At 41.2% G+C, this 15174-nt stretch overlaps 1 protein-coding gene across 1 annotated transcript in view; it reads right to left on the bottom strand.

Annotated features, from left to right (window-relative positions):
• Positions 1 to 14840, bottom strand: part of LRP12 (LDL receptor related protein 12) — a 52626-nt gene extending 37786 nt beyond the window's left edge. The window contains exon 1 of the mRNA XM_005150915.3: positions 14483 to 14840. Coding sequence (XP_005150972.1) covers positions 14483 to 14561 — 79 coding nt within the window. The 5' untranslated portion in view covers positions 14562 to 14840. The remainder of the gene's footprint in view (positions 1 to 14482) is intronic.
• Positions 14841 to 15174: the final 334 nt, after the last annotated feature.

Here is a 15174-nt window from a genome sequence, read left to right as displayed (position 1 = left end):
TATCCCTACACCTAGTATACCTTATCTCCACTTCTGCCTTGACACAAGCTCTTACAGCTCTTCATCTCATATATTCCTTGACCAAAAAACATTCTTGCTACGCATTTACATGAGTCATTAACTTTCTTCTTGAAAAAAGTTCCAACAACTTCTTTCTGCATTGTAGCTTCCTAGAAAAATCTTATTAAATATAAAGGACACCATACCAAGACATGTTTCAACTCTTCCTCTGAGAGAAATCCTTGCCAAGAATCATTTAAGTAAACACCAGATGACTGAAGGTCAAGTTACATCATTATTGCTCACCCCTTTGTCCATCCAGTTCACAATCCGACACTCCAAAAGATGCTTCAGTTGTTTAGTTTGCACATATTCGCTGTTATCTGGCAATCTGAATATGAACTTGAGCCTAGTTTCCCATGGACTACATAGCATAACAGCAGTTGTACACATCTGTACCTTCCCCACAACTTCCAAATACTTTGTACTGTTTCTACCATATTTGGCAGATGAGTAACAGTCCCAAAAATCCAGTTAATAAGAAACTTAGAAATAAAAAATGCATTTCTATTTGTGTTCCAACATAAAGGCTTCACTGCAAAATTTCTTGTTCCTAAATGTAAGAGCTTCCACACAGAATACAATAATCCATGGTGAAAAAATATTTTACCTGTCGGCTTCAAATAAAAGACAGCTTTAAGGAGCTCTCTAAGTGTTCGATGATCATCACTAAACCTTTTAAATCATTAGTATCCATTCACTTAAGAAACAATAGCTGAAATATACAATGGACTGTGTTTCTTATGAGCAGAAGAGGACTGGCATTTGCAGATGAGAGAAACTAGTTGGCAGACATATTTGCACAAACAGACAAGGGTAGGAGTTGGAATTTTAAGTGAAGTAGGACAGACACAATCCTCTCAAAGTAGCATATTTCCAGTTCCACAATGAAAATTCAGAAAGTGTGTAATTCCCAAAAGGATTTGCATTTAAATACTCTAAGACCACTCTTCATCTTTTCATCTTTCCTCTCAGGGACAGACTAGTCTGCCTACACTGAGAACTGAGGCTTCTCTGAAAAGCAGTTCAGATCACTAAACCACATTCTTGTTTCCTCATCCCTCTAATAAACCTGCCTTTTCCCACACTGACTCTGCCTTAAGACAAACCAATATCCACCACTTCACACTCACACGAAACCAACACAGGACCAGAAAATGTACAGTAACAAACTATTCATTCACAACCATAGGACAGCTATTTATTTTCTGTGCTTCAGTTTCCCCCCTGCAAACAACAACACTTGACAGGAACAGTATCAGTGTGAGACGTTATTAGTCTAACTTAATACTTCAACCTCAGATGATAAACAGCTTTTTTTCAGGCAACTACACAATGACTATTTAGAAAGAAGAAAATTAGTTGAAGATTTTTTTTAAATATGCCACAGCAGTAAAGTGTACTAAGCTTAGGTGTGAGTTAGCTTTATAGTATTCTTTTGGTACAAGCCTATTTTTAATAAGAAAGCTCAGGACCAGCAAGTCACTGCTTGATGTGCAAGTATTCTTTTACAAAGAGATGCCACATACAAAGTAATAGCCAACTGGGGAACAAAATTCAAACAGCAGCTATTTGTTTGGATACTGAGATTCAACCTGTGTATGAAATGAAACAAAATGACTTTTTGAAGAAAGTGATGAAGAATACTTTGAAAAATAGCTATGTGAAAAAAAGATACTAGTTTTTATGTTAATACCATTTACCAAACTTGACAAGCAGTTGTATTCTTTTGGATTCAGCTTCTTTTCAATTTGCATTAAAAGCATTATTACACTTGTGCATTGATGAAAGCAGATTACATCCCTTACAATTTCTTAGTGGCAACTCTACCTAATGAAAATTAATGATAAGCCACAGTTTGAGGACATTGGTTTCACTGTGTGTTGGCTATTCAAAAAAGAAAGAGGATATCATTACAAGAGGTACAGCTCTGGGAAAGAAGTATAAAACAAATCTGGACCATTTCATGGTACCAGTTTTCCATTCCTCATCTTTTATTGATAGTATATGCATGTATTACCTTCTAAAATTAAGTACTTTCAAGTTGCTATAGAGTGCAAAACTGAAGAGCAAGGTTTATTTGTGATAAATTAGATACTGTGAAGACAGAATACTTGCAAATTCTTATACTGTTTATACTTCACCACTGATTGTTACCCACTTGACTATTTACTTGATTTTGCTTTCTGGATCATCTGTGGAAGTACTAAGAAACATAGCACTGACATTACAAGACAATTTTTACATGGATTCTGTCATTACCAGTGTTGGGGCACCAAGATAATATGATTTCTCAAGAGATGTGTATTCACTGTAAGTATTTTAGCCAGCTCAGTCCCCAGAAGGTAACTGCTAGGCTTGCTGCAGCTAAAAGTGATAGTACATATGGTATGCCTGTTGACTTTTGCCCTCTCAAAGCAAAACGGACTGTACAGGTTTCTAATGTGGATCACCTACAAAGGAGATAGGTGCTGTACAATAATTCTGGGTGGGTAAAACTTTCAAATGCACCTTTTTATAAAGATAATTTTGAATTATTAAATATACCCCTGAGACTTTCTAAGGTCTAAAGTTAATTTCATGGCCTCTAATGATCAAACTGCAGGTAATTTTTACACATTTTTAAAAGCAATTCATTTTCATAGTATCATAGAATAGTTAGGGTTGGAAAGAACCTTAAAATCATCTAGTTCCAACCCCCCTGCCATAGGCAGGGTCACCTCACACTAAACCATGTCACCCAAGGCTCTGTCCAACCTGGCCTTGAACACTTCCAGGGATGGAGCATTCACAACTTCCCTGGGCAATACATTCCAATGCCTCACCACCCTTACAGTAAAGAATTTCTTCCTTATATCCAATCTAAACTTCCCCTGTTTAACGCATTACCCCTTGTCCTGTCGCTACAGTCTGACTTTAATCTTACTGATATCAGCAGTAAAATTTAAACCGATCACAACAAGGCACAGCAAAGTCAAGGCTAGGCATGATTAAAATTCTACACTCCCCCTTCCAAATATATATATATATATACACACATACATAGCATCCACAAAACTTAGTAGTACTTACACTAAATCATATGCACATTGGAAAACCTAAGATTACCTTGATTTTGTCAACTTCTGCTGACACAGAATTATGGATGAAGTCAATTATTAACTTCACTTAGGAATGGCTAAGGCAAGCCTGCAAATCTAACAGGAGACAACCATAGTTAAGCACAGAGAAAGTTAGTCTTGGCTAGGAAACAAAGTTGTGGATTACTGACAGAACTTCTTAGCCTGCCCTACACAAATCCTATCTCTTGATAGGTTTAACTGAAGAATATAGTACTTGATAATATTTTTTTAAAATAATAATGATCATGTTAGAACAGGGAATGCTTTACTCTGTGCTGCTACAGAAAGGTTCCAAGGCTCAAATAGCTGTGGGTTTCCTTTTTAAGGAATGTAGCTTAAAGAGGAAAATGGTTAAATTAGGCTTCAATGCACTAATTGAGCTGTTAAATAAAGGGTAAAAAATTATATCCACAGGCAGACATTCTACTCTATTAAAAGCCAACCTGCTAACAAAATTCAGCGCTTGCTCCTACACCCTTTTTAAAGGGAGGCAATGAATTCTAAAATAGCAAAAAATGTGACATAGTATGGTGACAAGTACAAGATCAATGTCAGACATAATGCCTACATACTCAAATTTCTATTTATATGCCTTTATATAATGAAGTATATCACTCATTTAAGTACATGTCCTTCCTGTTTAATAGCAAAATTCCAGATCTAGGGAGAAACAGGGAGAAAAGCAGACCCAAAACGATGGATCCCCATAAATAAACTGCAGAACACAGGCTCTGTTTACATGTTTATATAAATTATCTTCAAACGCTTCAAAAATTTATTAAAATACACAGTATTTCAGTACAGGCATGAGGGAGTTGCTTAGTGAGAATATAACGGCATGATCCTTAGATTCACAGCAATAATTTATGACCCATGTTCAACAGCTCACAATTTTAAAGCTAGTTCAGACCTTCTTCCCACCAGAGTAGCTCATCCCCCTTGAAAAAAAACTGTTAGATGTGATCATTTTACTTAAATAACACACACTTGATAAACTGTGCACACTTATTTCAAATTAAGTGCTTTGAGCATTTTACTGGCTCCCAAATGTGCAGTATGGTCAGCAAGCCCAATCTCAGATTAAAAATTTAAATTCAGCTTTATTTTGGTCATTAATCATTTCTGAAAGCTACTGCATTTTATGTCAAATTCCTTCATGTCCAATGCTTCAAATGGCTATATTCAGAGTTCACATCCACTTCCTTTGTAAAGCCACAAACTACAGACAGTTCCAGAAAACTGGTGAAAGAGATTCAAATATAGACTCACTCAGTCCCACATACACCTTTCCTGGCCTCCATGCTTTTAATTAACATTTTAAGAGAGATGTACAATTCAGTAGTTCATAATACTCCAAAAAGTCTTTATTAAGCACTGCTAGAACTTTCTCTCAGGAATATGTGTGTGGAGGGGGGGTGGACGGGGGTGGGGTGAGGGGAGTCTCAGCTCCCCAGCCATGATCCTAACTTTCATTCTGGGCAGACCTGACTTGCAAAGGAGTCATCCCCGGGTGATGTCACTGCATAGGATAGTTTGCAGCACTGCTGCTCCTCTTAGTCTGCATATTTAAAACACAAGACCTCTTATTCCAAGGAAGTCCCTCACAGACTCCAAAGGCACCACACACAAGCTGTGTGGTTCCAACAGACACTGGAGAAAGCAGACTGTGGCCCTCACTGAGGCAAGAGGACAGAGGTGTAGTTTTTCTCCCAAGCCTTGTTCATCCACTGTGTAAAGGCAAAAGGGCTGCACAGGCAGTACTGTCCCAGATTTTCCCAATGGATGAAGAAAACTAAAAAGATAGTATTGTGGACTTTAGTAGAGATTAGTAACATTACTACTTAGCTTTGGTACATTAGATTGTGATTTACGTGAGAACTGTGACAGCACTGAAGCTCTGTTACAGTGTGCACAGATGACAGACAACAGATAACCCAAAATCAGGGACTGGATGAGACAAGCTAGACAACACCAAGGCAACAGGCACTGGAAACAGCGTTAGCTGGATCAGCAGCAACAGGGAGGTCACTAGTAACTGGACTCTAGAAGCATACAGCTCCCAGGCACATCCAGCAGTAGAGCTGTTTTGAGAGTGCACAATTGCCAAATGCCAGGATCAGACAGAAAGAGGAACACATAACAGCGTTACAAAAAAGCGATGTTTCAAAACACTGACAAAAGCCATACAACAAACTACAAAATGTTCAAAAATGGCTGTTCATCCACTTATTTTTTACAGTACAGGTAAAATGCAAGAATCTAATGTTTCTGTAACATCTCCCTGCCTAAGAACACTTAGCCTGAGAGAGACCTCGTGATTTTTGAGCTCCCATTGCACTCATCCCCCTTCTATTATTTCTTGCTAAGTCTTTAAGAGTAACTCTTTAAGTTAGATTAAGTTAGATTTAAAATTGATTAGATGCTCACTCAGCAACCATCACAACCCTTAAGAGGATTGGTTCACTTCCTCCCTTGCACTTGCACAGCCCCTTAAACAATAGCTGCTCTCCCAGATGGCATGGCTTGCTCTTCCACACCGAAGAACAGTCCTGCCACCTTTTGCAGTGAATACACCTTCCCAAGACATCCTAATCTTTCCTCCCCTTGCCATCCCAGCTCTCCAGCCTTCATGACTACCTCTAACCACAAACACTATCTAAACTTTTGCCACAGAACTGGCTGTCCTTTTAGTACCTTTAGGTACACAACTACACAAATACATCCCAGTCGGTACTTCCAGCTGCATGACACTGTCACCAAGAAATATGATTATTTTATCATTCATCTTCCCTCATCAATAGGCACCTCTTTCAGAAAATTTAAACTGATGTTTATGTTATTGAAAGAAGAAGTGTTCTGTCTCCATACTTTATCAACTGTAGATAAAAAAAAGAATTATGCACTCTCCTAGGCCCAGTCACAAATTATTTCCATATGGTTATGACACACATTTTGATTTAAATTCCTGGGCAGGGACACCTTCCACTAGAGCAGATTGTTCAAAGCCCCATCTAACCTGGCCTTAAACGTTGCCAGGGATGGAGCATCCACAACTTTTCAGGACAACCCATTCCTGTGCACCACTGGCCTCACAGTAATTAACTTCTTCTCTATATCTTATCTAAATCTACACTCTTTCTGTTTAAAGCCTTTACCCTTTGTCTTATCACTATATGCCCTTGTAAAAATCTCCCCAACTTTCTTATATGCCACTTCAGTTTCTGGAAGGCTGCTGCAAATTCTCCCTAGAGCCCTCTCATCTCCAGGCTGAACAAGACCAGCTCTGTCAGCTTTCTTGGCCCCTCTTGCCCTCCAGGACTTTATTGCATGGTACTCTACCAAACAGACCCCTGAAGAAGACAAAGTCTGCTCTCCTGAAGTCCAGGGTTGCAAGCTTGCTGTGTACCCTCCTTGCAGCCCTAAGATTCTCAAACTCCTTCACAGCCACATGCTGCAAAGGCTGCACTGGAGTCTGACATTCCACACCAGACCTTTCTTATTGGCAAGAACAATATCCAGCACACCTTTCCTTGTTGACTCCTCCATCACTTGGGAGGAAGAAACCATTATCTATGCACTGCAGGAACCTCCTGGATTGCTCAGACCTTGCTGTGCTGTCCCTCCAACAGGTAATGGGGTGGTTGAAGTCCCCCATGAAGGGCTTGTGAACACGAGGCTGCTCCCGTCTGTCTATAGAAGCCCTCATCCACTCAGTCTTCCTGGTCTGACAGCCTGTAGCAGACCCCCAGCATTATGTCCCCTGTCCTCCCTTTAATCCTGACCCTTAAGATCTCAGTCAATTCCTCATCCATCCCTCCCCAAATAAGGCTCCATGAACTCCAGCTGGTCACTGACATAGAACGTAACAGCCCCTCCTCGTCTCCCCTGCCTGATCTTCCTAAAAAACCTCTATCCTTCCATTCCAACACTGCAGTCATAGGATCCATCTCACCAGGTCTATGTGATGACAATAAGATCACAGCCCTGTAGGCATGCACATGCCTCTAACTCTTATTTATTCCCCATACTATGCATGTTTGCATATAGGTATTTGAGTTGGGCTCCTGATGAAGCCAACTTACTGGCTGGAGTGGCTGGAATTCCTTCATGCTGCTCTTCAGGTGCTCTCCTGCTGACCTGTGTTCTCTCTCCAGGCTGAACAGCAGGCTGGAGTAAATGCAACAATATTATGAATAAAATAGGACATTAATCAGGACTCTAGAATAATCCTATCTTTGAAGCGACTCTGCGGAGTATGATGTATAGAACAGGAGGGGTGGGTTAAAGCCTCTACTTTATGTGGATTTTTTCTACTGCATGTGACCTGTGTCTTATCTGACTCAGCCCCAGTTACTACAATATCCACAATTGAAGCTTTAATGTCTGTTACTCAAAATACAATTTCATAGAAGGAAAACATCCTACCAGGGTATACTAATTTACAGGATTCTAATATACTTTGTAAAGTGTAGAAAAAAAAGATACTAAAGTCTTACAAAAATTCATATACAGCTAAATTCCAGAAGCCAGAGGACATGAACGTAAGTGCACGCCTTCCCTCTACAACATGCATAAACAGAACTTCCATTTTCTGTTCTAAACTGCTTACCTTCAGTTACTCAAAAGTTCTTTGTAAAGGAGCAATTCCTTAAATGACTAGGAGTTCCATGAAAGAACTATTCTCACAACCTCCACTCTCAGAGACCTATCTATGTCTCCCAACAGGTTCACACAAAGCTGGAATAATAAAACCAAGTTATAGCAACCTCTAGAAGAGTCACTTCTTCCTAACTTTTAAACACATGCAATTTCATTATAGATTTCCACCACATGCCAGTGTTCTTACACTGCTTGTTAGAGGATCACTCTACAGTTTTCTGGCTGCAGTCGGTTACCCAGTCAGTCCTGGGGGCTTCCACTTAGCAAAGGAAACTTAGATGTTAAGGGGAAGATAGTAATGACAGACACAGAATCAGACAGGTGAAAACATGCAGTTCACATTCTAATACATAGTTCAAGTGCACTTTCCAATTACAGAGAAACACGACTAGTTCACTTTCACTGCTTTGTGGAAAGTTTATAGTTCACTAAGAGCAAGCAAGTTCAGCTTTCTTGCACTCAAAGAATTCCCTTACCAACTAAAGGTATCTAGTAAAGTACTGGTAAGTCACAAGAGCATAAATGAAAAGACAGACCATCTTAGGACAATCTGAGCTACTAAACCAGGTGTTTTCATATGACTTCTTCCCCTCCCCTTTAAGACATGCACTACTTAAGCTTTCTTAATTGGGGGGACGGGGTTCTTAATTCTTGCTTGCTAACTTACTTTTAATCCAGTAACAAGTTAGTAGGGGCAGGAACATTCTAAAAGCGTTCCTCACAAAACAGATTAAAAAAGAAACAGGAATTCCCTCATAACCTAAAATTCAGACTGTCAAACAGAAATAGGAGGGATATAAATCTAGCAGATAGTTACTATATACGCCTGCCTAGCTAAAAACAAAACAAAACAAAAAAAACACACACACAAAAAACCCATCAACACATTAACGATGTAGCAAAAGTTATAGTATATCCAAATTTAAAGCATCTGTTCAGAGAAACAAGTCTGAACCACAATTTACAATAGTGCTTTTGACAGAATTTGCACTGATCTGTCAATTATGCCAAATATAGTAGTTTAAAACATACATACAAAAATCAATACTACATATTTCAATGCAACTGTAAATCTCTGTGCAATAAAGCATTAGTAAAATAACAACTGCAGCCAAAAATCAAGTGTAGAGAAAAAAATGTAATCAGAACATCACAATTCTTTACAGTACAGTTTCATACAGCCTGCTATAAACCACTATTTCTACTGAGGGGACAAACACAGGAACTCTGATCTACAGCGAACTTTCAGGGCATCAAATGCATTGGAATCCCGTGTTTTCTTACAACCATGTAAACTGAGTAGGCTGAATCTTGTTGACCAACTGACACTTCTGTAGTAACGAGTACCACAAAACGTTACAGCTAGCAATTCTGAACTGCATACAAGCCAAAAAATTTCCAGGTTGTTGACAAACCACACTCAATGCCCAGCTAGATAGCTCAGCTGTTCCAATATTTAACATAATCATCAACTATCTGAGACAATATAAATGGAACACTGAAACTAGAAAATGCAGAGACATCTAGGAAAGCAAAATCACACTGTTCACACAATTCAAACAGTACTCATGGATTTTTTAAAAAAATGTAAGCAAATTACTGGATTATACTTAACAAGTATGAAAATCATGTCTACAGAATGGGAAACTGAGGCCTATGGCAAAAGATAAGTGATTAGTGGAGGAATGTCCTTAACATATCAAAGACATCGAGTTTAAAAATTTGAGATCTGTTAATGAACCACAAGACTGATTATAAGTGCAAGTTTTAGTCAGGACAAATACAAATCAATATATTTAGCGCTTGGCTGAAATAACACCCATGCAGTTTACATCTATTTGATATTAAAATAGGAGTGACTAAAGCAAAGGAGTCAAACAAACCGGCAGGGCCCTTCCAACACTCACCCAGTAGAGCTCTTTCTCTCCTAGCAATGACAGAAACAGCCAAAAAAGCCATGCTAATTATATTCTTTGCTCTGATGACAGGAATGAAGTCAGATGGCTTATGTCCTGATTCTGGCTACAAGTATCTCTCTGCTCTTCCTCTGGCAGATGACTTTCTCATTTAGTGTATAATAACAATCATGTCAACTACCTTAGATTAAACTCTTTTTGCTATGAGGTTGTTGAGGATGTGGGGTTTTTTTTTCTTCTCCTCTCAAATGAACACTGCTTTAAATGTTGTCCATGTGACTTCACTTTGACAACAGACCTAACTGTGGCTCTGAACAGACAGGGGAGTGTGCTTGGACTTGCACAACTTGACATATGATCAACTTGTTAGACAATACAAATTCCTATGGCATTAAAATTACAGCATTTTCACTTCAAGCACTACAAACCCTTCTAATAAGTTAAATGCAGCAGTTTTGCCAATAAAACGATTTCTGGCATAGCAAAATATATCTATTCAGTGTATCACAAAAGTATTACTGAAGAGTGACATTCAAGAGTTTAAAGTACAACAATTTATTAAGCCAAGCCATTCCTTTAGGACAATCTGTTCTGGCTTTATAGTTCAAATTCTTTAGAAAATCAAATAAACTGGCTGACAGACTTTATTTGCTTACATGATTCAGGCTATTCCTTCAAACAAGGTGAATGATCCTGAAGAATTATTTATTTTTGCTCATACCACCATTAGAAAAGTGACATACAAGTAAAATTCAGGTCCTGATCACTGAACTTCCATAACAATTTTACTTGCCTTATCTTCAAATGAAATGAATAAGGATTTATATACATACCCACATATATAGCCTCATTGTAATCTCAAGCAACATTTGTACCACAGAAACCTGGGATGGGTCTAACCCAAAGCTAAGTGTTTTAAAGCTTAGATAAGTGTAATATGTCTTTCTTTAATGGGGCAGAATAACATCAATAGTATTGTAATATCAGTAGTTACACAGAATCACAGAATCCCAAGGGTTGGAAGGGACCGCGAAAGATCATCTAGTCCAACCCCCCTGCAAGAGCAGGGAAACCTAGAGTACATCACAAAACATTGTTTCATCTACAATTTTGTGGAATAATAATTTTCTGACCTCTGTAAATGTTTCTCAGTCATTAGTGCTTCAAGTACTCACTAAAGCAAGTGAGTACTCACTCACCACCATGGAGATCAAGACTGATCTCTATCTGCCCCCATTTCTGTCTCTGAACTGTTTCAGTCTTGCTGTCCTACACCTGGTAAAGCAAGAATTTTACTTACTGTGCTACTGCACTGACTACTACCAACTGTATAGAACATTATAAAAGTTTTCTGTATTCCTCCATTCAAGTGGAATGGAAATTCAAATTAATATATCAGGGTGACAGGTATAGTTAAGACTAACAAAAACAAGACTTTCCAGAATCTGAAGAAGCCAAATACCCATGCTTATGGATTCCATTCCAAAGGCAGGCAAGTCCTAGCTTTCCACTGTGACACTTCAGTCACTTTTCATAACTCAGCCTCTGCTCTGGAACACCAATCACTCTCCAACTGCTCCTAGTAATGCTCTATCACAGTATCAATAAGATATGAACCACCATCCGGCCAAGGGTGAAATAAAAAACAAACAGAATGTAACATTGGGAATTCAGTTCTCTAAGCTCATGTTTTAACAAGAAAATACTTAAAATCACCATCCATGGAGATATTTAAAAGACCTGTAGATGTGTTATTTAGGGACCTGGGGTAGTGGTGGAAGTGGCAATGTTAGGTTAATGGTTGAACTTGATGACCTTGAGGGTCATTTCCAATCTGAATGACTCAATAATTCTAAGATTGATTTCCAGTTGATCAATCATCAAAGTTTGGCTCTAAAAACATTGCTCTGAAGAACAGGACCAATTTCTCAAAAGGCATTCCACCCCCACCACTCCCCCCCCCCCAAAAAAAAAGCCCACCTTTGCACCACATGGTTATTCTGAAATCAGAGAACTATTAGGACCTTTGAGATATACAAAAATGTCTTACTATTTGTCCCAGTAAAAACCATGCCAGGATTATATAGGTACATACAATCAATTATTTCTTGGGATATGAAATTCCCAAGTCAACAGTAAGGCCAGACATATTAAAAGCCCATTGCCCAACACCCTACTGAGCTATAATTCTCTTTGTCAGTGCTATTCCAATATTTCACTCATCAGTATTCCTCCTTCTCAAATTTTTATAATTATAGTCATCATCAGAAGGAAGGTTTGAAGAATTCACTAAGTACAGGGAAACAGAGAAACATTCTCTTGAGAGCTCAATGCCCACATATCAGCCTTGGTGAATTTAGTATTTTAATTAGTGGAAAATTCTAGACATTTTAGCTGTGCAACTGCATAATGGAAAGCAACCAGTGATGCTTTCCATAATGGAAAGCAACTACTGCTTTTCCAACTATGCATTTATCTTGAGTACTGCCTATTGTATTCAAAGCCTTAACACACAATAACACGATATGTACAGGGCTCTGCTCAGGATCAACATCACAGACCAGAGCTCTGCCGTCAGTGCTGCCTTGATCAAATTCATGCCCATATTAAATTGGTTTATTTTAGAAGAGCTAAAAGCAGTTGTACAGGGAGATAAAATGCTTTAGTAGAACACAGCTCCACTTCCTTCTCCCAGAAGAAACAAACCAACCAAATAGCACCTAGAGACAGGGCTACCCTACACAGCCAATGCTTGCATTCATTTTGGATGCTCTAGCCCGGGCAGGAGGGAGTTCCCTTCCTTCAAGCAATGCAACTGGTCAGGACTTCAGACATTTGCAACAAAAGGTGTTAGGAGAAAGTAATCCCTCATGAGGATGAGGCAGCACACTGATCAGAATCAGAAGCAGCTTCTGCTTCCCAGCAGTGGCGATAACAGATGGTGATACGTTTCTCAGCAAGGCAAAAGAAACTTATGGAACCTTCATTCTTGGTTTAACTCTGGACAGCCTTGATTAAAAGTCTACAAAAAATGTTATTCATCAAGAATTTTACTTGATTGTTTTATTCTCTAACTAAAGATTGTGCTGTGGCTTTAATTTTGATAGTGTAAAGCTGACAGTACTGTTTAAGTTATAGCATCGTGATCCAAATCCAGCTACCAGTGAGGCTGATGAGGTATATCACAATTATCATTTTGTCTTTTAACTTCAATTCTATGATGAGTACAATAAAACAAATACATGGAGTTTGTTAAAAAACTCTGCACAGAAATAAAATTTCTCAAGTACATTAAGTATGCAAACATAAGTATCAATCTATCCAGACCTGAGACTTTCTCTACCACTTCTTGCACTAGCCAACTCCTTTCCAGTTGTGTTTTCAACTTAGCTTTTAACATACCCAAACTTTTAACAGTCTTTATAGATATTTGAACTCTTTTCTTTGACTTTGTATGCATTCAAAAGAGTGGTCAGTACCTCACTGTTCATGCAAGTAGGTCCCCTCAAAAATAAAACTACGCCAGCATAGCTATTCAGCTACAGATACTGGTGCAACTGTAGCTCTCTTCTGAAGAAGCTTACCTTACTTCTTCTCATGTAAATATGAAACAGGAAACATTCTTACAAATTTACATGGTATATTTAGTTTTCAGTTTGCACTGATCTTTGCAGGACAGGCATGTGCTGGACAAAGCCCTTTGCATGGACAAAGCAGAAATAACTTGATGTTTCAGACTCAAGTTTGTTTTTCAAAACAGTAGAAGAAATTCCAATTTCATATGCTCAATAATGTGTTTTAAGCAACTACTTCAGAAACTGCTAAACCAGAGCCCTGTTGCATATGCCCAGCTCTGTGCCAAACATTGCTTCTGGCACTGGGGGCCCAAGGACACAACTTACACTCATAGGTTCATAATACAAACAACACCGAGAAAACATGCAAGGACTCTCATTCGGTCTATCGTGTCTTTATACTTACGTAGTGTAAAATCAATGCAAGCACACTCCCTAGCACATCTGCACAAACATTTTTTGTTAGCAGGTCAGTGCAAAGGTGGGTTTATAATCATAAATGAAATGCCATTCGGGTCTGAACAGAGAACAGGCTCAGCAGAAGCAAAGGTCCCTGGAAGAGCTCCAAAAGCCTGTGCTGATGTGTCACAAACTCATCACAGAGAGCCAGCCCGGTGTCCCCTGAGAGGCGCGCCCTACCCCAGACACCAGGCCGGACGTGGAACATCTCCCAGGCATCCCCATTATCCACAGCCTAAGATTATTCGTGACTCAGAGGATTTGGGGCTGGCTTGTTTGCGCGGCCCCACGCCAAGTCCGGAGTAACCGGCAACGCTCATCTGCGAGAAAGAAAGGCGAGGGCCGCTGGGCCAAATCCCATCCCCAGTTTTAAGGACTTCCCTGAAATTTCCGCCCACCCCCACAGATATTAAACAAAAAGCCAGGAGCGAGACGTGAAGCTACCGAGTTCGGAGCGGCCGCCATGCATGGGGAAGGATGGGGACACTATCAGGGCAGCCGCAAGGAAAGCTGCAGTCCCGGGACGCGCCGGGGCGAGCTGAGGGACCCCACGGCCGGCCGGGACAGCCGCGCCGCCGGAGGCCGGACGGAAGAAAGGCCGCTTTGTTCGCCCTCCCCCGCGGCGTGCGGCCGCCTCCTGGCCCGGGAGACGGAGGCGGACGAGTGGCGTCACCCCCCCCACAGTACCTACCGCAGCAGGAGACGACGAGGAGCAGGAGCTGCGCTGACCTCCAAGCCGGGGAGCCTTCTGCGCTCCCCCAAGGGGCCATAACACCAGCCCACAAGGAGGCGATGAGGAGCAGGACCTGCCACCGCCGCGGCCCCGACCCAGCGCCGGAGCTGCCGCCTCAAGAGGGGCCGGCTGCGCCTCGTCCCCTCGCCCACCGGAGCTGCCGCCTCGGGAAGCGCTAGCGACCGGCACACCCGCCCTTCATCCGTCCGCCCGTTCGCGTAGCCATGAGCCACCGCCACCTCCGTCGGCCTCGGCCTCCTTCCCCTCACGCCGCGCCGCTTCCTCCTCCCCGGCTGAGCTCTGCCGCGGCTGCGCACTGGCGGCCCAAGCGCATGGAGCCGCTCCCGGCAGCCGCGGGCCGGGCGGGCGAACGGGGCGGAGCAGCGGCCCCCAGACAGCAGGGGAGGTCCCGAGCAGCTCTGTTGCTACTGCCACCGCCTCTCTCTCCTCCTCCTCCCCCTCCGTCTCCGCCTCCCCCGCAGGCAGGTTTCGGCCAGCCCTTGGCAGCTCTCAGCCAACCCCGTCCCGGGAGCCACTGCTGCCGCTTCCCCCTTAGCCGAGGCCGCGTCCGTCGGATCCCCGCGAACAGCACCGCCGTGTCGCTGACCAGAGGGGAAAGGTTCGGGCGGGGGAAGGAGCTCTCCCGTCAC

This window comes from Melopsittacus undulatus, chromosome 1 (genome assembly GCF_012275295.1).
Source record: "Melopsittacus undulatus isolate bMelUnd1 chromosome 1, bMelUnd1.mat.Z, whole genome shotgun sequence".
In the NCBI taxonomy this organism is placed as follows: domain Eukaryota; kingdom Metazoa; phylum Chordata; class Aves; order Psittaciformes; family Psittaculidae; genus Melopsittacus; species Melopsittacus undulatus.
This window is presented reverse-complemented; position numbering and strand designations above follow the sequence as displayed.